Raw genomic sequence first — 23,855 nt, 5'->3', positions numbered from 1 at the left:
CGGTGCCGCCGTCTGTGAGATGTGAAAAGAAGTAATGCTTCACGATCGACACTTACTAGCGCGTACTCCGAGATTGCACGCGATATCGGAGGTCATGGTTTAAAGCGTCTCGATACCAGAGAGGTAGACTGGCCGCGCTGGCGTCGCCGAGGCACCCTTGACGCAGTTACGTCTTTGCCTGTGGCTTCGCGTTAGCGTGCGTCGGCTCATCGGAGTAGTGCAGCTTCCCGTGCACCAACGGGGTTTTCTCCGGCCGCCGACTGCTTCAATTGCGAGAGCACCGACTAACAAAACTGCTGCAATACGCGTTGCAGAAAGGACGCAATTTCGACGGCGAATGTCGTGCCTTGGTGGAGCGAGAGCAGCGCCTGAGAGACAGAAACCAGCGGAACGCACGCGTTCGCGGCTCAGGCTACGAACCTCTACCTCCCGTGTTGCTGAGCGCAGTGTGTTTAGTGTATGCATGAGCACAGGCGTTGGCTACCCATTACTAGAAAGCGCACATTGTGCCGTTTCTCTCCTTAATTGACGACGCTTGAAGAAGTGCATACCGGGTACCAGTGTTGATTATGAGCTTGTTGATATCATCCTTACGCGGGATTCACGATTCGCTGTGGCCAAATATATCGTCCACACCGTCAGCTACCACAACGGTTTAATCATGATCATGGGCGTTAGTCGTCGCGATAGAGACATGCTGTCACATGGGTGCATCCACGTCAAACAGTGCTATAGCTGCCAAACACGAATAGACATTGTACAAGCTCTCATATATCGCTACCCAATAAGCACTACTTCTGTGAAGACAAGTTTCACTTTCGTGTTATACCGATTCCTATGACGGAGGGATCAGCCATGTTTTTTTTTTTTGGTCAGGTGGCACTGAGTTGGTCTCTCGTGCGGCACTAGGACAGCAGCGTTCCCGGGGAGGCTTTGCTTTCCTTTCGGTGTCTATACGCTGCCGGCTACTGGCACTGCGCTTCCTGTTGCGCCTTGTACAAGGGAAGTATCGCCCGCGCGTACTATGCGAATTACTGTCTGGGCACTTACCTCCGGCATTTGATGCCTAATATGCATCTTAACAGGGGCCCTCAGTCAATAACACTCCTGCATTTTATGCAACAGCTGTTGCATTTTTTCGCCATGTCCAGTTGTACCTGTCCTGGAGTAGATGGGCCAAAACAATCCTATTGTTAACACAATAGCTGCTTTGTTGCTCCCGTTAGTTCCTCCGGCTCGCCGTGCTCGCTCTAGTCGCGTGTCTTGGAGCGCGCTAACAGCTTCTTTTCTGCCTGGCCACCTCCAGGACTTCGTTTAGCGCATGGGGTGGGGTGTGCTCCCCACTCTCGACAGCCTCGAGCGGGTGGAGAATGGTCCAGTCCGCAACATGCCGAACTCCTCCCTTCAGGAAACAAATCAGCATGTTCTGAAGCAATGTGTTATTGCTCGTATTTTCTGGAGGGCCGTCTGGATTCGTGGGCTCGGAGTAAATCGCTCCTTTCTTCTGGGCGTTGTTCTCGAGGCCGCTTCGCCTGCCCTTCTCGTTGTTGCTGGTGCTTTCTGTCTTTGGCGCAACCACTGCGAGGCGGTTTGAAGCGCTGGACACATGGTGCGAATTCGGATGCGATTCGTCGTACGGCCATTCGTGCCAACAGCCGCATCCGGACAGAGACGCCCAACAGGTTCCATCAGCGTGCGGAGACGATTCGCACGCCGCACGGACATCCAACTTGCTGCTGAATGTAGCCGCGCGGCTGCCGCGTCGGTCTGACGGCCGCAGCCAATGCAGCGCGGGAGACGCCTGACGTCACGCCTCTGGTGGCGCGTTGTTGCTTGTTTGTTTGTTTGCGCGTTTGTTGAACTACGTTCGGACGGCTCCGATCATGAAAACGTTGGTTAACTTTCTTTCTCACATCAAATAACACATGACGTTTGAAGTGTGTCATTGTGCAAGGCGGCGCCCGTTTCCGAACCACTAGCGAGATATCGAGCCGCGATAGGCCACTTCGCAGCTAACAGCCGCACCGGCCGTCTCGGCGAACCGGCCGGCTTTGCTTTCAAATCGAGGTCTACGAGAAAACCAATTGCGCATGTAAACGCGTGTCATCAGCGTAAAAGTTTTAATCGTGTTGATAAAAATAAGTGCTCGACGATCAGCTCGCGTTTGATCGCGAACGGCGCTAGCGACAGCGTCCGCCTTGCTAGGCCTACGCTCGGTGTCGTGACAAGCCTACTCTCGGAGTCGCGAGTGAATGCGGTCTGTTGAGATGTTTGTCGCTTGTGAAGGCGTAGCTTTATTGGCAATGTTCTTACAGAACGAAGCGTGGCTGCGTAAGGTTGTTTGTTTTGTAGTCAACGAAGAGGATGCGATGTTTTCCGTGCGTGCAAGCCGAGGTGCCGTGTGTGGGCGGAGCCTGCGCGCGGATTGCTCGTTCGCCCCCATGTGTCCTGAATCGCCGTATACCGCGTGCGGCGTCGCACGTCGGATCGGATGCTGAATCGCACCATGTGTCTAGCGCTTGAAGCAGGCCGTCGCCGTCGCGCTCTCTTCCCTATCCTAGAGCGACTGTACTCGGCGCTTCTGTCTGTTCTGTCGGAGGAGCTCTTCTTTCTCGGTGAGGAGGAATTCCTCCGGCAGTGGTCTTGCCCTCTTGTGTTGGTCTGTGACAGACGCGTGAAGCTTGTCTTTCGGCCTTCCTGGCTTTGGTAGGCTGATGTCTCGTTTGGTGCAGGCCGAAGTACCATGTAAATACGCAAATGTGCATATTCACGTTTTATTTGTGCTTTTTGTTTCCCATGTAATGTACATATGTATATCCATCTTTTTGTGACAAATTTGTGTCTGTATATATATGTTTGTGAAACATCGATTGTACGTGTTGCCTCCGTCATTTCGTGTTTTGTTTCCATGAAACTGAAGTTTCTTTTGTCATTCTCGTAAACGTATGTCTAGCAAGCAAATGTTACGTTGAATTGTTATTGATGTTAACCGTCTGTGATAATAAATTTCTCTAAACACACATTGTCTTTAAAACCCGTTCGCACCCCCACAGCAGGAGAGTGAGAAAGCAGCCGCGTCTCAGACGTCCCCCCCCCCCTGGAAGCCTGGAAGCACACCGCGCCGCCCTCCTGCTGCCCCGCCGACTCCTGCGGGCAGGAGCCCAGAGGAAACCCGCTTGGCCGGTTCGCGTCCTGCTTATGCGTAGTGCGAGTGCGGACTAGCCTACTGCAGGTCATACCCCCGACCCGAGCAAGAGATGCTTCGCATCTAAAACTTTCACGTAGCATTCTCGCATCATTGGATGTGTTTGGTAGACCGGGAGACAACACAGAGTACAGTTTTCTCTAATAGCACTGAGCTTTCTTGCTCGTGGAGTGTCCAGATAATACACTGTCATTGGAGCCAGCAGTCAAATTCACCGCCAAGCATATCGAGTCTGGCCAACCTCATCCGTACCTCAGGTTAAGTGATGTGATATCGCCACTCTCTTTTCTAAAACATGGCGGTTACAATAAATTACTGAAGGCGATGAGCGAATGCATCCCGTTTTCTCCAAGTGTTTTAACCTTGTACGAGCAATAAAACTCCCAGCTTCGCCGCAAGGGCTAAGCAATGAATGCGATAGCGACAAATTGGAACTTACATGTATAGTCGCGGACAACTTTTTTTGGCAATGAAGCGAAGGCTACAGAGCCACAATGCACGTAATCTACCGCTAATGAATGTAGTCCCACAATTGCGTCCATATTTTGTGCGTGCGATATATAAAATACTCCTTCATTTTCTCCATGTAGCTTTTTGAGACGGAACGCAGCGCGCCTTTTACCCGTACCTTAGACGCTAAGCAGCGTTTGCATCGGAATCAGGGTGTAAGAAAAATAATTACACCGTGGTCGGAATGCAGCGCTAGCCATCACTTTCCACCAAGGAGGTTCTTTCCACGGCGTTACGAGACGCGCGCCAAACCGGACTACTTCGCGTAGCAGTACATGTGCAGACGCTGCGCCCCGGTAGCTTTCCATTCATTGCCAAGAAAAGTTGTCCGCGAGTATAGTAAGGCTAGCGGCTCCCACCTTTATGGTGCGGCCTGGAGCAACTCCACAAAACGCTGGCGTAGTCTGGAAACGCGGCCGCTGCAGCGGGCGTAGCAACGCTCGTGTTGTCTATGGCTTGAACGCAAACCTTGCGATGAGAACACAACTCGTACAAGGGCATGGGCCGTCTGCTGACCCCTGTAAGTGCAAGGCGCGTTTGACCAAGGTACACAGTTCCTGCCGAATCTATGCCCAGCTTTGCTGCCGCGCTTTGCTGCACACACACACACACACACACACACACACACACACACACACACACACACACACACACACACACACACACACACACACACACACACACACACACACACACACACACACACACACACCAGGACCCCTCCATGTGCCTTTCGTGCGACGGAGGAGTTAGGGAGCCTTCATGTGCGCGCCTCCGAAGCACGGAGGCGCGCACATGAAGGCTCCCTAGCAGGAGACGGCCGGCAGCGACTTATCACCCATACGAATGGGAGGTCGTGGGAAACCTGTTGAATAACGAAGGCAGTGCGCATTCATGAAAACTCGATATTGCTAATGATTTCTCGGACTGAGTTTACGGCTTCACGATAACAGCTGCAGTTAAATAAATCACCGTGTCGCGGCTGTTATGCATAGGAGCTAAATTCACAAAAGTATTCTGGTGCTTTGCCATTAGCCGCCACCTTCACTATATGTCAAATGCCAGGATCGGCTAAAATTTTTGTGTTGTGAACAATGCCAGCAGGGGAGGGCTTTGAGAATGCGGAATAAGGTTTCCAGCGAATGCATAATACAGTTCAAGAAACGATAATACAAGGCTAGCAGTGCTGAATATGTGCTTAATGAAATAATTGTGGCGCCACTGAGAACAAGGAAGAAACACCAGAGAAGACAGGTTAGGGCATTGTATTCTGGCACCCTATCCCGTCTTCTCTCGTTTTTCGTCCTTGTTCCGCCACAAATATTTTGTTAAGCTATGCACTAACTGACCCGTTCTGCCTGACGTATGCGCAAAAGGCAAGTCGAACGGATGAGCGCAGGGTCCGCATACCAACACTGACATGCTGTATGTATGTATGTATGTATGTATGTATGTATGTATGTATGTATGTATGTATGTATGTATGTATGTATGTATGTATGTATGTATGTATGTATGTATGTATGTATGTATGTATGTATGTATGTATGTATGTATGTATGTATGTATGTATGTATGTATGTATGTATGTATGTGACAACTGTATGTGACTAAAATGTACTCTGTAAAACAAGAATCAACCTCATATAAGCCTGGTGCAAGTCACATATCGTTGCCCCGATATATTTTCTTCTTTTTTAATACCCGGCAAGCAACGCTCTGGAGGCTACGCAAACCTCCTGCGGTATCTCAGAGGAAATGGCGTTGCATTTTCTATCTTGAGGTCGCGGGTTTGAGGACAGCCACTGCAATTTGATGCAAACGCAATTCACAAATGTTCATGTTCATCGTATCTGGCGCTGGTTACAGAAACCCCGAATTGTATTATCTAATCCAGACTCTAATCCACTGGGCAGTTTCTGGACGCTTAGCTCCACCAATTCATCAGTTAAGCTTGAAAAGTATACCGACACCGAAGTCCCAATCTGCGCGTTTGGTGTTGTCGTAGGTATTTTTACTGGCCATACAGAATGAATAACGTGATTGTAAGAACTTTTCAACGCATTGTTAGGGAAGATTACATAAAATATGCACACCTTTATGAGTTTAGTATGGATCGTAATATATCTTGATTCTACTTTCTCGTTGGTTTAGAGTTTGAAACCTATGACCTCCATCTGTATAACAAGTTTTGCGACAATAGTACTAAATTTTTCGTTTAGTTATTCAGCATACATATTTCCTTCGTATATGACGCACTAATCTTGATAGCGAATGCGAGCAGCCGGAGCAATCTTACTGACCACCGTAAAGTTACTCGAATCAGCCTTGAATGGTTTTCAGTCATAACTTGGGTCAACTTCTATTTTCTTTCTGAAAAAAAAATGTGTGTGCCCTGGCATTAGGTTTAAAGAACTTTTCAAACATGTACAGAAATTTTCAATAAGGTGTACGGGGGAACTGCTGTCTCCGTAGTTCTAGTGGTGGGGCATCGGCAGCGTCATTCGAAGGTTGTGGGTTCGGTCCTTACCATCCTTATTACTACTACACATAAACTGAAAGTTAAAAATTATGTCTCCTATGCTTTCCTTGGCTTATGTTTTGACCAACAAAGAAAACTAGCCCCTTGAATCATGTCTGCATTTTGTTTATTCTCTAATAAATGTGGTGTACAATGAATGTAAAATTTTCTTTTTTACTATTATATTAATGGTACACCGAATATGTCAAGTAATAACGGCGTTGCAAAGGTTCGTTATTGATAAACAGGTTTCGAAAACATACGGCATTTCAAGGTAACGGTGAACGTTTGTGACGTGCAGGCCTGGATCTAGACACATGTCTAGAAGCGTTCGGGGAACACTTCCTGTACTTCTGTCAGCAGCACGGCTACGATCACATCCTGCGTGTCCTAGGTTCCAACATGGCCGACTTTCTGACGAACCTGGACAATCTGCACGACCACCTGGCCTCCACCTATCCAGGAATGCGAGCTCCCTCGTTCCGTGTAACACCAGGTCCCAGCGGTCAAATACTGCTACACTACTACAGTGGACAGGAAAGGTGCGCATCCACTCCTGTCTCTTTTGGAGCCTTGACAGTTGCATGGGCACGTGTCGTGATTGTATCTGCCATTTGCGCAGTTACGTTTCCCGGAGATCCAATATTGTGGTGTATGCATGGTTGCGTTGGCTATGACGTTTTTTTTTTGTTTTTTTTTTTACAAAGCAGGACGCTATGTGATGCATCTATAACACACTACAAGTGCATCACTGCCTAAAAGACAATTCAAACCAATTTCAAAACAAAAATTGATTATTTGGTGCCCTAAAATGGTAGCTTATACCACCTCATGTGTACAGTCGACCACAAAATAATACGGACCACAGGAGCACATGCCAAAATTACCGTCTGCGCCGTCTTGTGGCGAACCATCTGATGTCAAAAGCATACCTATAACTACGTTTTCGCGAGATTAATGCTCTCGATAGCAGACCGCTCGCCACTAGACGGCGCTGACAGCAATTTCGGCACGCACTCGCCGCGGCTCGTATTATTTGGAAAGGACGTCAAATGATAGCACTTATGTCATGTTGTCAACGTATCTCATGAGATACAATTACGTGCCACAAATTACTACTTCAAAATGAAGTAGCTGAAGATATAAACGTATCCGGAACTTTTCATATCAGCCCACTTATTTAAGTCAGCGCGAAATAAATATTTGGCATTGCCAATCTGTAGTAGCATGCAAGGCTACGGCTAGGCTAACATCTCCAGCTAACACCCGCGCTATAGGTTCGAGCACTGGGTATCTGACTTATCCTTTCTTTCTTCGTCACGATCGATTGAGAAAAACAGCTTCTTGATTCGCTGGAAGAAGAATAGGGGCCAATTCAGTGCATTGTTTGTCAGACTGCCAGGCTCTACAACTTCACATAGTATAGTTTCTCGGAATTTCCATATGCACTCCACACGCAGGCCTCCACCCCATCGTGCTTGGAATCGTTAAAGTGGTTGGAAGAGAGTTCTTCAATACAGAGGTCCGCGCCAACATCTCCGTCGTGTCAGAGTTCGGAGACAGAGCTCACGTGACTATGGAGGTGACCGAGCAGAAGAAGGAAGGCAAGAGCTGCCTGCTTCCAAGGTACACTTTTATTCGCCAGCATTCATTACAAGTGACTGCGCTCTGTATCCGTGTTGTACACGGCCGCTTTTGTTCGGTAGCTGCGGAATTGCGCAGCTGAGTTAACGGTCGCAGGATCGATTCGCTACCTCGTTGGCCTCGTTCATATTAGGTTGAATGCAAAAAAAGAAATAATCAAATAAAATAGTAATAACATTCTCGCATATTCTGCCATTGATGTAGGTTAAGGAAACGCCAGATAGTATAAATTAATCTAGAGCTGTTACTCAAACTTTTCCTAGCAAACTACTGAGCAGTTCTGGGATGTCCAAATCATACTAATTTATTTTGCTCATTAACGTTTCCATTTTTTTAGCATTTGCCTCACAAATCCTACTGCGTTAAAAGTATCAGTACAACGTCGAGGTCAGCTTGAGCTTTTTTTATGGCCTAATTGACATTTAAATTCGATGGTTCGCTGTAATGTCGGAGACAATGGCAGCTGAAGAGCTGCTGGCATTTAGGAAGGAATACGCTAGATTAGAGCGTTACGTCACGTGGCCAGTCTTGAAAAGCGAAAGATTCACAAAGACTGTTTTCCTCACAGCATCTGTCCAACACGTGAACTCTGAGATGCAGCGTGTTGGAGGATTATGTTTGTACGGCTGCGCTTATTTAGCTTTCCGGTACTGCAAGTGCATATGACGGGACGATGATGTGTTAAGCCAATACTGGACTTTTTATTTTATTGCGACAGCAATTATATGGACAGTCTCGGCTGGATATTGCCGTCGCCGTCGCCGCCGTCATGCACCGTAGGTGTGTATATATATATATATATATATATATATATATATATATATATATATATATATATATATATATATATATATACCCCAAAGAAACCCCCAAAGAAAATTAATTCAGAAAAATGATTCCGAAGCGCGGAATCGAACCAAGGACCTCTTGCTCCGCAGCGAGTGGCGCTAACCACTACGCCACGAAACGCAGATCCTCCACGTAGCTAACGGCGAGCGTTATATACACACCCTTTACCGCTGGACGGACTCAGAGACGGCAGGCGCTTGTAAGCGTTTCTTCATTACCAGCGAGACAGCGCTAGGAGCGCGACGGGCGCATTTAAAAGTCGTCGGCGAGCTCGCTCGCTTCTTCTTATATTTGTGCAGGGAGAACCTTGCCCTTCTGCTGTCTGCTCGCGCGGTTTTCTCGTGGTGAGGGGAAGAGGAATGTTTCAAGCTTTCACCGTGATGTCCGCGCTCATGTTTACGGAGCGTACCAATGTAACTCGAGCTCAAGGGACGCCGCTAAACGAACAAACAGAAGATGAGCGCGAACTATCCAGTGTCACAGCTCGACACTTGAAGCACGCTAGTTTCCTTCGCTGCTTCGGCCGCCTTTGAAGCAGGAGCGCTGTTCAAACTGAGAGTATCCATTGGCGAGCCTCACTTTGTATAGCTTTAGTTTCTTGCTATCGCATTAATTGCTTTGACCTTGCGGCGAAACTGACTTTTTTTATTACAGCGAAGTTATGCCGGCGGCATTGTTGCGTCGTCACGCTAAAAAAATGTCACGCGACCAGAGTGGAGAGGCGGAGTTTGATGAGAGGAGGAGAAGGAAAGGGGGTCACATGATGAAGCTTACTAATGCTGAAGGAGAGTGAGCGTAACGAAAGAGGGATCACGTTTGTCATGGATGATGCGGGGTAGCGTGAGCGTGACACAGGTTAGATTCAGCCAATCAGGATTCAGCTAGTAGTATAAGAGGAGTGCCTCAGACTCATAAATCAGAAGTAGCTGGGCAAAGCGAATGGATAGACTTGAAGGGACCGAATGAAAGGGGCAACAGTTTCGCGGCCCGACAACTTTCACGGAGTGGAACAGGCTAGACCTCTTGCCTTCAAGTCATTCATGCCGAGTTCGCGCTTTGATAGGGTGAATGGCGTTGTACCATTTTTATGCTGCGCAAGCATGTGTCGCCCCTTTGGTCTCGTCCACGTAAGCTCGTGTCGTGATCTGTTCACTACGAAGATTCTGTGTAGGAGCGCAAAGCACAAGCTCTCGTCGACCAGGCATAACAAGCTCCCGATATCGGATAAAGATAAGACGATGGCCGTGGCAGTCCGCGACCGAGCCGCGACCTATATTTGTTATTATGCGAGTCTGCTTGCGCCAATTCATAACGTTCTGTTGAAAATGTCACATCGATTGGCTCATCGTCTATGGTCTGGCGTGTCAGAATAACGCGAGCCGAACGTCGCGTGCACCGGCACGGACGTCACCATGTGTTTTGTTTTATTAACCGAACGACCGTTGCTATGGTATCAGCCTCAGGCCGTGTCGATCTACAGTAGGTAAACTGCTTGGTATTGGGGTTGTCACTGAGTACATAATGAGAATAAAGAAGGAAGACACGTGTGTCGGCTTGTGACACATTAGTTCGCAACGTGTATTTAAGTGAGCAACATGTTCGGAACTGACCGAAGGCTGATCATTACGTTTTCTCGGTGGCGAACACCACACAATCTAATCATATCGGTGTTCATTTTGCTCATTTGCTTTCCGACGTTTTCTTGCAACGTAAACTTCGGGGCGCAGGTGGTGTAGACTTCAAGCTGGTATAGTAGGGTTCGATGGGGCAGTAGCGATTCGAACCTAGGCAACAAATGACCGCCCATATGGAAGGAAGAAAGAGAGAGAGATAGAGGGAAGTAAGTGAGTCAGTAAATGAACGAAAGACAGAGTAAATCTCTATTTTGCGACTGAAGTTTTTGAGGACGCGATGTGTTGCTGCCTCTCTCGCTCACTTTTTACAACAAGGTATGCTTACATCCGATACTATTTTTGACCGAATTCAACTATCATGTTACTCGCCCACTACATGTTCTGGCTAACTGTGCCTTATGTTGCCAACTTGTGGGCGAAATTGGACATCCGCAGTTGTAACGGGCAACGTTGTCTTCCTCCTGTCTTAACCACATCATTCAATTGCTGCCAATTTATTATTTATTACACTATCCCTTTAGCTTCACTTGCAGGTGTCGCCTTCTGTGTTGTCAGAGGTGAAGACATCGGTGGACCGGCCATGCTCTCTCAACACCCTCCTTCTCCTTTTCACGTTGTCTCTTAGTTCAGAGCAGTACCACGATCGAATGGCGATGTGGGCGAGATGGTTTACGCTCACGTTTCACCCTCACTGCGGTTCGTCATCTTGCTAATGTGACTCGTGTCTTTGACGCACTGTTTGGACAGCCTTATGATCTTGTAACTAAATCTCACACGTGTTTCTGGCGGGATGATTGACTTACAGGTTATTTCATGTATACATATGTTATCTGTTTTTCGACCAATAAACCGAGATGGTAGTTAGCACTCGTGTTCGTCGCTGTTTCGCCCCCTCAATCCACCCTTACCTGTATTTCCGCAATTCAGTGCTTCGCGCTGCTCATCTTCACCGTGAAAGTACATGATACCTTCACTGGACATTTTTATTGGCAGCAACGCATCCGAGACGCTGAGCAACTGGCCAGAGGACCTGCCCATAGGCGTGCGGACAATGTGCACGGCATTCCCGTTTCCACGTGTTGTTCGGGCCGTGACTTCGGCATCATGCAGGCCGGCAACGGATTGCTACGGCTAGCCGGTCCCGTTGGAAGGAGAGTCGCGCTCAGGGAGGACGCCGCCTCAAGTTCGGACGACGTCTTCGAGATCACGCGGCCCGTCATTGATTGCACCTTCGAGTCCATACGCAGCTATTGCAACCAGGTCAGTATTACATCGCTGTTATATTGAAGCTATTACAAAAAATCCGTGGTTGAACGCGATTAAACCAAGCTCGTCTAGCATAGCAGCAACTCATGCGGAAAGCATGACGCAGCGGTGTCCTTTGCGTCGGCGTCCTCGCGCTGCAAGCAGGGACACGCTGTGCACAGTTCTTTTCGTATGTAGAGCTGGGTTGACCGAGACGGACCAGTCTTTTCAGTAACAACGTCTGGTTTATTCTGCCCAACAAGAGAGAGGAAAGTAGAGCAAGTGCGCACACTGCACCGGAAGTGGCGAGAGTGAAAGAGAGAGGAATGCTCGTAAAGAGAAAAGAAAAGGGAGCTCGCGGTCCGGCACCGAACCGAGGCGCCCCGCAGAGTTTTTACGACCGCGGGGGTGTGCGACGGTGGAGGCGTCGCTACAGATTGCTCCCCCCTTAGAGAGGAAGCTGGTGCGACGAGCGATATTCAGTTCAATTGTCATCCCAGTGAACACGGCGCAGTGGTGGTGACGAGAGGCACGATGGAGAGGAGGAGCCGTTGTCCAGCGGAGGGAGGCACGGCGAGGTAATTAAGCGCGGGTGCCTCGCTGAACGCTGGCTTGAGTCGCTCAAGCGCGATTGTGTCGCGTGTCCCGTTCATGTCGACGACGAAGTTGGCAGGCCGGCGCTCCAACACACGGAAGGGGCCGAGGTAGTGTGGTTGAAGCGGGGCGCGCACAGGGCCGTACCGCACAAAACCATGTGTCGCTGTTTAGGTCCTGAGCGATATACGCTGCACGTGGCTGGCTGCTGTAGGCTGCGGACGAATGTGTCGAAAGACCTCGCGCAGCTGGTCGACGTATTCAGTGGCTGTTAGCTTGTTGGCGCTGCCGCTTTCTTCGAAGAAATCGGCAGGCAGGCGAAGCGAAGTGCCGTAAACAAGCTCGGAAGTGGAACAGGAGAGGTCCTCTTTGAAAGAAGATCGATTCCGAGAAGCGTGAGCGGGAGGCGGTCAACCCACTTGTCGGGGCAACTGTGCGCCGTGAGTGCTGCCTTGAGATGACGATGGAATCTCTCGACGAGGCCGTTTGGGGATGGTATGACGCTGTTCGTAGGCGTGAAATACCAAGAAGTTTCAGAAGCTCCGAAAAGAGGGACGATTCGAACTGGCGACCCCGGTCAGACACAATCGTTGTCGGACAGCCAAAACGGGATATCCAGCTGGAAACAAAAGCTTCTGCGACTGTAGCGGCAGACATGTCGGGCATAGGCGTCGCTTCGGGCCAGCGGGTGAAGCGATCGACACAGGTGAGAAGGTAGCGATAGCCTTGACATGGAGGTAGCGGGCCAACGATGTCAATATGCACGACGGCGAAACGTTCATCGGGTTGCAAGAAAGGCTTTGACGGGGGAACGGGGTACCGTTGAACTTTGGCGCGCTGACAAGGTGCACACTCACGGACCCAATCCCTGATGTTGGCGTTCATGCCCGGCCAGACAAAGCGTGACGAAATAAGCTTTTGGGAAGCACGAATTCCGGATGAGAAAGACCGTGATAGGCACTGAATATTTTCTTCCGGAAAGGGCTGGTTAGGAATGGTCTGGGTGTGCCTGTGGAGGTGTCGCAAATTATTGGCACATCTTCAAATGTCACTGCTTCGAGCTGAAGTGATGTGGACGCTTCGCGTAGGTGTTGAAGCTCGGTGTCGTTTGATTGGGCTGCAGCCAGATCTTGGAGGTTGAAGGGAAATGATGTTGAGGTAGAACTTTTGGAGCGACTACGCGTGATGGCATCCACGCGGCTGAGGGCGTCCGCTGGAGCGTTGTCAACACCGCTGATGTGGCGTATATCGGTTGAGAACTCCGAGATGAAGGCCAGCTGGCGCACCTCGCGTGGTGTGTACAGGGAGTCAGAGCGGCCGATTGAATAGGTGAGAGGTTTGTGGTCAGTGAAAATTGTAAAAGAGCGGCCTTCAAGTAGGTGTCGAAAATGCCGCACGGCGAGAAAGATGGCGAGCAACTCACGGCCGAAAACACTGTAGTTTGTTTGGGCAGAGGTCAAGCGCTTGGAGAAAAATGCAAGGGGCTGCCACTCATCGTTCACCTTTTGCTGGAGTACGGCCCCAACCGCAGAACAGGATGCATCAGTCATGAGTGCCAAGGGGTAACTCGGGTTGGGGTGCGACAGCAGTGTGGCTTCAGCCAAAGCGTGCTTGATGGAGTTGAAAGCTTCGTCCGCCGCGGTGTTCCATGGCAGTGCAGTTTCCGAGTGTTTGCCACAAAGCAAATGGTCGAGGGGTTCCAACAACGTAGCACAGTTTCTAATAAATCGGCGGTAGAAGTTTACGAGCCCTAGAAACTGGCGCAGTTTGGTTATTGATGTAGGCTTGGGGAACTCGACGATGGATTGCACTTTGTCAGGAAGAGGGCTAATTCCAGTGCTGTCCAAGCGATGGCCCAGAAAATTAAGAAATGGAACTCCGAACTCACTTTTGGCAGTGTTCACAACGATTCCGCTTGCTGACAGGCGCTCGAAAAGTTGACGGAGATGTTGCAGGTGTTCCTCGTGAGATGTGCTTGCCACCAGTAGGTCGTCGACGTAGGCGAACACGAACGGCAAGCCGCGTATGACCGTGTCGATGAACCGCTGTGATGTCTGTGCAGCATTTCGAAGGCCGAATGGCATTCTCAAAAATTCGAAGAGGCCAAATGGGGTGGTAATCGCTGTCTTAGGAATATCTTCTTCTGCTACTGGAATTTGGTGAAAGGCTCGGACTAAGTCAATTTTGGAGAATACTGTTGTTCCATGTAGAGCTGATGTGAAATCCTGAATGTTAGGCAGGGGATACCGGTCCGGAACGGTTTTTGCGTTCAGGGAACGGTAGTCTCCACAAGGCCTCCAGTCACCTGACTTTTTGGGAACGAGGTGGAGTGGAGACGCCCAGCTGCTAGATGATGGTCTTATTATTCCAAGTTCTATCATATGTTCGAACTCAGCCCTGGCAACTTTGAGCTTATCAGGAGCAAGTCGTCGTGGGCGAGCGAAAACAGGTGGACCAGTGGTGATGATGTGATGGCGGACATCATGTTGTACGGGTTTTGTCCAGTCAGGTGGTTGGGTGATGTTTGGGAACTCTCGAAGAAGCTCAGAGAAACGGTCATTGGCCACTGTTGTAGTTGGGGCGATTATGCATGAGTCATGGGAAACGACACCATGAACAGAGAGAAGTGTAGTAGTGTCTAGCAGTCGATGCCGTTTCACGTCGACCATGGTGGTTTAAGAAGTCAGCGCCAATGAGGGCACGGCGTACGTCAGCGACGAGAAAAACCCAACGAAACACGCGGCGCAAGCCGAGGTTGAGAGTGAGCGACCGCGATTTGTACACGGGGATCTTGCTACCGTTGACAGCTTGAAGGTAGGAGATCGGGGGTGTCGTTCGGTCGGATTTTTGTGCCGGAATGATGCTGACCTCTGCACCAGTGTCCACCAGGTACTGCTGGCCTGTGATTCTGCACATGACGTGTAGTAGGCGACTTTCTGGTTGGCCTTGACCCGTCGTCGCCGTTATTGGTCGGCCTGCTTGTTTTCCTGCCACAAGACGCGTGTGCCCGCCGGCTCACGGCTTTCGCGGACCGAACGAGAGAAGTAATAATATTAATTTATGGGGTTTAACATCCCAAAACCACGACATCAATATAAGGGACGGCGTAGTGGAGCGCTCCCGAAATTTTGACCACTTGGGATTGTTTAACGTGCACCTAAATCGAAGTACACGGGCCTCAAACTTTTTGGCCTCGCGGATAGAAGTACGCGGCAGTGGAGTATACAACGTGACACAGCGCATGACCGTTGCTACGACGACGCACGTGCAAGAGGAAGAGGGGGTAATTGACGTTGGCTGAGCTTCAAGGTGAAACGCATTCATAAAGTCGTTTGCTGTGTTTGCACCGGGAGGAGTATGGCCATCGCTTAAGAAACGTATAACGTAAAAGGGAGAAATATTTTCTTCCTAACATCGTAACTTCGATCGATTTACTGAGTGTGTGTTCGTTGGTTTTGAGTCTTTTTTCCGGGACCTCTGCTTGATTTTCGTTCAAAAGCTTGCCCTTAGGCAAAATACGAATGTATATCAAAAGTAGAACAAATTCAATTCACGAAAAAAAAATCTAGAAGTGAATGGTGGAATGGCTCAAGAATAAAACTTTCAAGGTCGGTCGGGTGGTCAGGTAGAATGCCTGTTGCTCGATTGTCGCGAGTACTTCTTTCGTGACGACCTGACCTATCAGAGCCATGTGATGAGCGACATTGTTGATGGCAGGGTAAAACACATACCGAATGTGAGAGTGTCCCGGCGTGAAACAGATCAGGCGGCCTCGTACAAAGCTTCGCACGTCACCTGCCCAAAGTCACGCGCTAGCGCCATCACATTCGGAGACCTTTAGTAGCTTTCTTTTCGCTTTTCTTTTGTTCTGATCGATTGCGCAAACAAGCGCTTGTTTCGCAGACGTGCGCATCAACACCGGCGACGAGTCACCTGCGCAGCGCACTTTTCTTTCTCTGCCTAGGTACCCAGCTGTACTTCTAGATAATGAATTTACCATAGCCCTTCAATTTTGCTTTTCTTTGGCGAATGTGTTTGGAAATCACGTGAGAAGGCAAGCTAAGCGTGAATTGAATCGCGGCGAATGTTTTGACACGCGGAATAATGGAGCAGGTAAAGACTGCTTCGGCGACAACATACTGCGAATGTCCTGCAACAACAAAGGTCGGGTTGCCCGAAAGGTATTCGGTCGCCACGCGACGGCAAGCTTCGGCGGGCTATTAAAAGCTGTAGGCGCGGATGTTGCGTATGTATAAACCTCGAAATGGGCTCGCGCTACGCGTCAGAGGCGTCGATCGAAACGGGTGAATGTCGGTCGTGCCCATGGAGACGACTCTGGGGAATCGAAAAACTCGCGTGCCTCTGAAGCGCGCTTCGACAAAAAACCCGTAAATAGGCACGCGTCGACTAGCAGAATGATTCCAAACAAAAAACGAACAAACAAAACAAATATATATGGTGTGTTCAGAGAATACGGACGACAAAAAGCCCCCCTACTCGTGAGCAAAATCGGTTCATTCCACGTATTTGCGCTCTTTTCTTTTTCCTTTTTTTTAAATTCCTGATTGAACGTCCTATCGCGCAGAAACAGACTACTTTCAGGTGCCTCTGTCGACGACGTTTGTATGTTACGCTTTGGCTTTGACTCGGAGAAATGTGCAGAACATTCGTGAATGCTTTTTCTAACTCACGCAAACCTTAGGGACGGGAAGTAAACAGATGAAAAATATAGAAAGAATTTAATTTAGCTCTTTATATCAGACAAAAAAAAATGTCTTGGATATAAGGGCAAAAGGCAGATGTGCTCTGCCTGACGGGCCCTCGCACCCGAATGCACACTCAGAGCATCGACGACAGAAATAACATTATACATTGCTAATAATATATACACACGAAGTTTCATACAAGGTGAATAAAATGCATAGTTTCACAACAATGAAGAAAAGTCACGAAACTACAAGTAACGAAACCTAAGGAACTTATGAATACTGCATATACAACTTGTTAATCTTGAGGACGGGAAAGGAGGTAAGTTCTGGCATTTTTTAAAGAGTATAAGGACAGTGATTTCTGTATAATTTCTAGGACCTGTGTAAGTCTGTTGAGAAGATGTGGAATTAAGTATGGTAGCATTAGGGTTCCATTGGTGGTTCGCACAAGCGGAATTCTGTAATGGTCACGCCTGAAGTTGTAAGGCACAGTGCTACTGCATTGCTGTCCAGTATATTTAGAAGGATTTAGCTTAATTTCTTTATAAACATGGGAGAGCAAATTCAACTCTTATAAGTGATTCACTTTTAGAACAGTGTTCTAGAAAGTACAAGCCTGTGCGGCCTGAGTAAAGCGTTTCTGTAAGCTTGCTTCATGCGAATCAGTATAGACAGTCGTCTGTGTTGGGAAGCGTGGGGCTTGGGAGAGGAGACAAAGGTATGAAAGGAAAGGGAGCGAAGACTGACTAACGCTGCCCACAATATGCGTGAAGAGGATTGTGGAGCCTCCCTCCCCCAAACACGCACAAAAATAAAGAGAGAGAGAAAATAGGAACGTTTGCTGTCGAGGTTATTGCTGTTAAATGAAGCAATAAACGTTACTAAACGTTACTGGTATCAAATATTTAAGAAAATTGGAACACCTTCCCAATGGCGCTTGTACCGCGGCAACGGCAAAGTGCAAGCCTTTAATATGGATCTTCTTAAGTTCATGTTTACATTCGTAGACGTTACCATGCAGGACCAGTAAGCCTACTTTAAGGTCGCTAAAGATGGTTAATTTGGTTGGTCGAGGCGATTATCACAGGGGTATCCTGACAGTATGGACCGGTCAAGTTACTCGGTCTGTGAGTGTGTTTTACTGCTCAGAAATCTGCTACCGTATGTGTGTCAGTTCACTGTCGCGAACATATTGCGATAGGAAGACGTAATGCTTTCTTAGCTACGAACTATGAGCTCCGGGGAACGTTATCTGTCACACACGTGCGTTAGGATAATCGTTTGTGAAATTCACTGCTGTTTAAATTGATAGAGAGGACTTATGTCGGTATGTCATTATACATCTACCCTGACAAACCCCCTCCACGGTATTAGAGATACTATTAAATATGAGAGAAACGTTAAGCTGTATTCTGGAACGAAACCAAGTGCGTCTTGGGACATAATAAAAGTTACAAAATGCTACAGCGTAATAAGTTCGACACGCATTCAACATTGCAATGTCAGCTTTTATTCTTACAAAAGTGGCATACACTACTGACACATAACTGTACTGAACTATGCATGTCAAACTACACCTGATGTGTTGTACAAGTTTTCATGTGACCGTAGAGATTTGCACAATTTCAGATGACAGCGTGATTTGCGCGAAAATGCAGAATAAGTGGCACACAAGTTCGGTCAAATAACTATCTCGGGTATTTTTCAGTCCAACACCTCAGACACATATATAGTCCAGACTGAAGAGTAACTCGAAGACTTCTTTTTTCTTTATCCCTGAAATATGGGCGCAACAACGTTGCGGCGAAGAGTTTCTCGGTATTAAAATCAGCGCTGGTGCAAAAATATCCTTCTTTCGACATCTCTCTTTCGCCCTTTCCTCACCGTCGCAACACTTCCGTCACGGCGTGTTTGTGCATTATGCCTTCCCGCATCCGCCTTGCTGCAGGCCTCGTGTCTCGTTTCTCGGACCATTTTCTCGTCCTCCCCTATCACTACCGCTACTGCTACACTACTACTCTTCCTCCGCCTTGTGCTTATATGCGGTGTCGGTCGTGTTCATAGTCGGGGCCTTGTCGGGTCTCCCTCTGTTATTTCCCCCCAAACAGTGGTCGTCGTCCACGACGAAACCATCGGCCGACGCCAATGGCCTATCTCTTCGCCCTCGTTTCCGTGTCACCGCACTTGTTCCTCGTACGCTAGATAGCGTTGTCCAGCGTTTTTCTCGCGTTTTTTTTTTTTTGAACTCTTTGCTCGCCTCTCCTCCTCATAGCGAGTGGCATTTCGAAAGCCCAAAGAGCAGTAAGGAATGAAACAAGCGCGTAACTGTGTTCTGAGATCGCAGTGCCCACCTCCTCTCTCAAACCAAGTCTCTCTGTCTCCTCCTCAATCTCTCAGTCATTCTGGCTTTTTGGCGTTGTTTTCTTTTTTCAGGTTAGTGCTTCCACTTCTATGCCTACTTGCTGCTCTTTCTTCACGTTCTGTGCTTGCCCGATCTCTCAGTCTCGCTCGCCGTTACGCCTTCCAAACACTCGGTGGTCACGTATAGTCAACGACGTTGGCCGAAGCCTTCATCATCGCGCAGTTACCCCTCGCAAAGGCAGATACGGCTGCACGGAAGCGCTCCCTTCCCGTGCGTTCGAACGAATCGTCGTCGATTCGGGTGCTTGGCATTTTGTTTTGTTTTTCATTTCCGATGTTTCGTCGAGATTCCTCTAAGCAATCGATTTTCGACCCCAGCGTCTCTGACAATACGACGTAGTCGAGCGAGGAAATAAAAGCAGAACCCGTCTATCGGGAATAAAATAGCCTCGAGCGTCGGATGGCGCCAGCGAACCTTTGCCCCCGTTTTTGCCGCTTTGAATTTCTTATGGTACACTTATGGACGATGTTATGCGTGAAGGACTGCATTCCTAAAAGCAAATAACGTAGCTCTATACGTATGGAGTAAACTTGCGTAAAAAGAAAATAAGTACTCTGTTCTTGCAAGAGAGCCGCGCCATTTGATAACTTTCATCGTCTTATATTAAGGGAAGTTACAGCCTCCTTTCTACTGTTATGTGTCGCGTTTGCTTGTCTTTGGGGACACCATTGTCACTTTCGTTAATATTGGCTACAGGAAGGGGGCCTTTCACTGTAGAACTGCGTAACAAGCGTACAATTTCCGATGGCTCCGGCCATCTTGCCGACCATCCCCGACCATCTTACCATCTTACACGCAAATGGTCGTTACACAACAACAGTATGCCTCGCGAGCACCAATGACTCTTTCACTTAAGCCGACTTCACCAGCGCATGAGTTCTGCAACTTTATCGCACGTTATTGTTTAAAAGTTTGTCACCCAAAACGCTTTACTCACATTCTACAATCCCAAAATGCGAGGGAAAATGGATCTGTCAGGAAACGGTTGCATTGATGACGCGCCTCGTTGCAGATTTTTTCAACCATTTAAACGCTATTTAGCGTCGAAAGAGACTAATTTCAGTCCCTCTTTCTCCGTCGCACGCTTTTTATCTGCCCTCCCAAGGTCGGGGTTCGACCCCTGCCTCTGAGTTCGCATTTTGATGGAGGCAAAATGTTGGAGGCCCGTGCAATGTGCGATGTCAGTGCACGTTAAAGAACACCAGATGGTCGAAATTTCCGGAGCCCTTCATACGGCGTGCCTCATAATCATATCGTTTCTGTTATAAAAAAAAAAGACAAAAATCTTTAACTCCCTTACCCCTTCCCCCAGCACAAGGTCTAAGAACTGGCTAACCTCCCTTTATTTCCGCTTGTTTCTTCCTTCCTTCCTTTCGTATCGTTTTTGGCACGCAAAACACAAGATGATATTATTTTACCTGTCCCATTTCAGGTTTTCGTTGTGCAGACTAAAGAAGGCGTGCTCAAGCCTCGAGGGTCTGATAACTCGGAGCACGACGGCGGAGACGGCTCGAGCCCTCCGGTTCTACGACTCAAGGGTCAGATGGTGTCGGTGGAAGAGACGCACAGCATCCTGTTCTTGTGTTCACCGCGCGTGAAGGACATCGACGACATGCAGCGAATAGGGTTGTTCTTCAGCGATCTTGCCATTCACGACCCTGCCAGGGAGCTGTTCCTGCGCTCTCATCACCATCGCGGAGAGCGGGAGCTGATCGAGAAGCTTGACGAGGCCACCAACAGACTGCGCATGTTACAGTCCAAACTGGATGAGGACAAGAAACGAACCGAGGAGCTACTTCATTCTATACTGCCATCTAAAGTGAGCGTACTTCTCATGACACATTCCAAGAATTTTTCGTGAGAGCTTGTGTTGGTACTCCGCATCCGCTTGCTACTCAGGCCTGCGTAAACAATGCCAGCTCTGTGAAGTCCACATTTTACCTTTATGCTCGCGTCATAAGAAAAAAAAATATATCGGCAATTGGCAATTTTGGCCTGTCAAACAAATGCTGAAACTTTTGGACATCGGATATGCAAAAAAATACTTTTCGAAATTCAAGTACTAATGCACTCTGAGAAATTCTGAACTCAATTTTTTGATTGTCATGAAGCCAGTTTTTCTGACATCCCACTACTTTCTCCGGCTGTTTTAAATCTCTACTCCATCTTTTCATGAGAAAAGAAATGACAAAGAACAAAAGAGGGAAGCAAGAATAAACGTAATGCGTCTCGCTGAATTATTTGCGCATTCAATCTCGGCATTTCCGGGTTTCAATTCTGTGCCCCAACGAGTTTCCGTAACCATCTCCGGGGAAGCTCGCGAGCTGAGCTGTCTGGCTTCTTTGCCGCATAGAAAGTGAGCGGAAAAGAGGCCGACACCCACACGAGCCACACGGAAAAATATAATCCTGAACGAAGCTCCAAGGTAACCTGATTTCTGAACGTGATACGCTCACTAGGCGCCTCACACATCGCTTCTGTTTCGGAGCCAGAAAAAGAAAAGTTGCCAGCGTGGCGTTTGAAAAGAATCGGGCATACATAGTCGCAAGAGCGTGTCTTTCTAATCCACTTTTACGGCCTGGTTTTTCTCTAGTTTTGCCACCCAATAGTCCGAGAAGACGACGTGCGCGCGCAAAAATAATATAAGTAAAAAGTGGGATAAAGAAAAGCGTCTCAATTTTTAATGACGCCTGCGGATTCGGCACGAAATTTCTTATGCGTAAGGGGGCCGTTGGTGGGGGGGGGTCTTACTTCGAATGTTCTTTCGGCCCAAGATCAGCGGCTGAATCAAGCGGGAAAATGCAGATCCGGCTTCTTGCAATCCCAACCTTGGCTGCTGCCGCTATTTGGCAGGCGCCGCAAAATTGACGGTGCTGCTCCGTCTGAGGTCGAGAAGACCTTCTTTTTGTTCATATATACCTACGTTCCTTAGACGTGCTGCTTACTTCTTTTATGTTTTTTCTTTTGTTTTCTGTTCACGCGCTCTTACTTACCGGATTGTGCGCCGAAGAACGCCGCTGATGCTTTTTCGCACGCGCTGTATGTTTGAATATGTTCTGCATGTTTTCTGTAAACAGACGATTGAGGGGGTGGGATTTGGGACAGCTAATACTGTATATAGTATTTGTTATCGCGAATCCTAAATGTTTGAAAGTGTCAGCTAATATCTGTCTTATCCGAGGACTTAATTTTGCGTTGCCAAATATTGATGAACTAGTAGAAGTAGAACTGTATGAGCCAGTGAGGGCTGGCGGCATCGCTTATAAATATGTTTATTCGTATGAGTCGCGTCATGAAAATTCTTTATGACATGTTTATTTGAATGGACGTTAAACAAAATTCTTATATTAGTTTAGACTGACAATGCATTCTTTAAATAGTTGTGGGCACTGGTTTTCGCGGTAATATTTATTATAGAAGTAAATAATAGTGAGAGATGTCGTTGTTTAGAATTGCCACAGAAGCGACGCCATCAGTAGGTCAGCGTTACATCAGATACCTCGATGTAATTTTGCTTAAAGGGCCCCTCACCAGGTTTGACAATTTGAGCTAACGAGCGCAATGCGTACACTAGGCGTTCACGATCACGTCTGCCAAAATTTGCAACGCTACGCGTCGCGGAAATGGGTCAAATTTCAAGTTGAACGCTGCTTGCCCTTCATCTCGCGGGCGCGCGCTTTAGAGAATGAGGGGATGACGTACATGAGAAAATGGCCCTACGTAAATGGTAGTGCTGTGACGTCGCTCCTCTACATAGACGACTGTGCTCTGACGTCGCCAACAGTAGCACGTGACACTGCGATAATTATTTGACACGACATGTGTAGTTTGTGTAACTTGTTGCTTGAATAGATTAATAAAACTTGAGAAATAATGACACACACAAAGGGAATGTGTGCGTCTTTTTCATTTTTTTTCGTGAATTGCAGCGAGATGCGGGGCTAATGTGCCTCCCTTTCCCATGCGTTCGTGACCCGCGGTTAGCGCATTGAGCAGACGCCAGCCCTGGAAACGAAAGTAATGTTCTAGCGCGTTCGAGCACTCATTATGCTCATTTATTCTACCGCGTCCAAGTAAACGTTAATGCGGCACTGGCGCATCATACCGCCACTCTCGTGCCCGTAATGTCTCAACTTTCATGCCCGTCCCGCAGAAACAGGCAGTACACCACAGAAAACGCGCCAACAAAACGCCCACGGCCGCTACATAAAAAAAAAAAAGGTAGTGGCCGTGCAACGCCGCTCGCGTGCTCGGGCTCAGAGCTCTGCTCGGGCTGGCTCGGGCACGTCATGCGCACGTGACCATGGATGCGCATGACGTGTTCATGCGTATGTGTCAAGTGAAGAGGGCAGGGAAGGGATTTGGCTTGCGAACGCTGCACGGGGCGAGTGGCAAGGGTTTGAAACTCGCCTCCTCGCATCATGGTTTCGCGCGGCTACAAATTATTGTTTTTCGCAGCTCGTATTGAACCGATTTGAAAAATTCTTGCGGCATTCTGCTCTTCATTTGGCACACAACAACT

At 48.2% G+C, this 23,855-nt stretch overlaps 1 protein-coding gene across 1 annotated transcript in view; it reads left to right on the top strand.

Moving 5' to 3' along the window:
* Positions 1-23,855, top strand: part of LOC119377717 (guanylate cyclase soluble subunit beta-2-like) — a 48,778-nt gene that overhangs the window by 6,445 nt on the left and 18,478 nt on the right. Inside the window, exons 3-6 of the mRNA XM_037647065.2 lie at positions 6,538-6,778; positions 7,787-7,862; positions 11,357-11,623; positions 20,766-21,152. Coding sequence (XP_037502993.2) covers positions 6,538-6,778; positions 7,787-7,862; positions 11,357-11,623; positions 20,766-21,152 — 971 coding nt within the window. The remainder of the gene's footprint in view (positions 1-6,537; positions 6,779-7,786; positions 7,863-11,356; positions 11,624-20,765; positions 21,153-23,855) is intronic.

This window comes from Rhipicephalus sanguineus, unplaced genomic scaffold (genome assembly GCF_013339695.2).
Source record: "Rhipicephalus sanguineus isolate Rsan-2018 unplaced genomic scaffold, BIME_Rsan_1.4 Seq552, whole genome shotgun sequence".
NCBI lineage: Eukaryota > Metazoa > Arthropoda > Arachnida > Ixodida > Ixodidae > Rhipicephalus > Rhipicephalus sanguineus.
The sequence above is the reverse complement of the archived record's forward strand: the minus strand, read 5'-3'. Positions and strand labels throughout refer to the sequence as shown.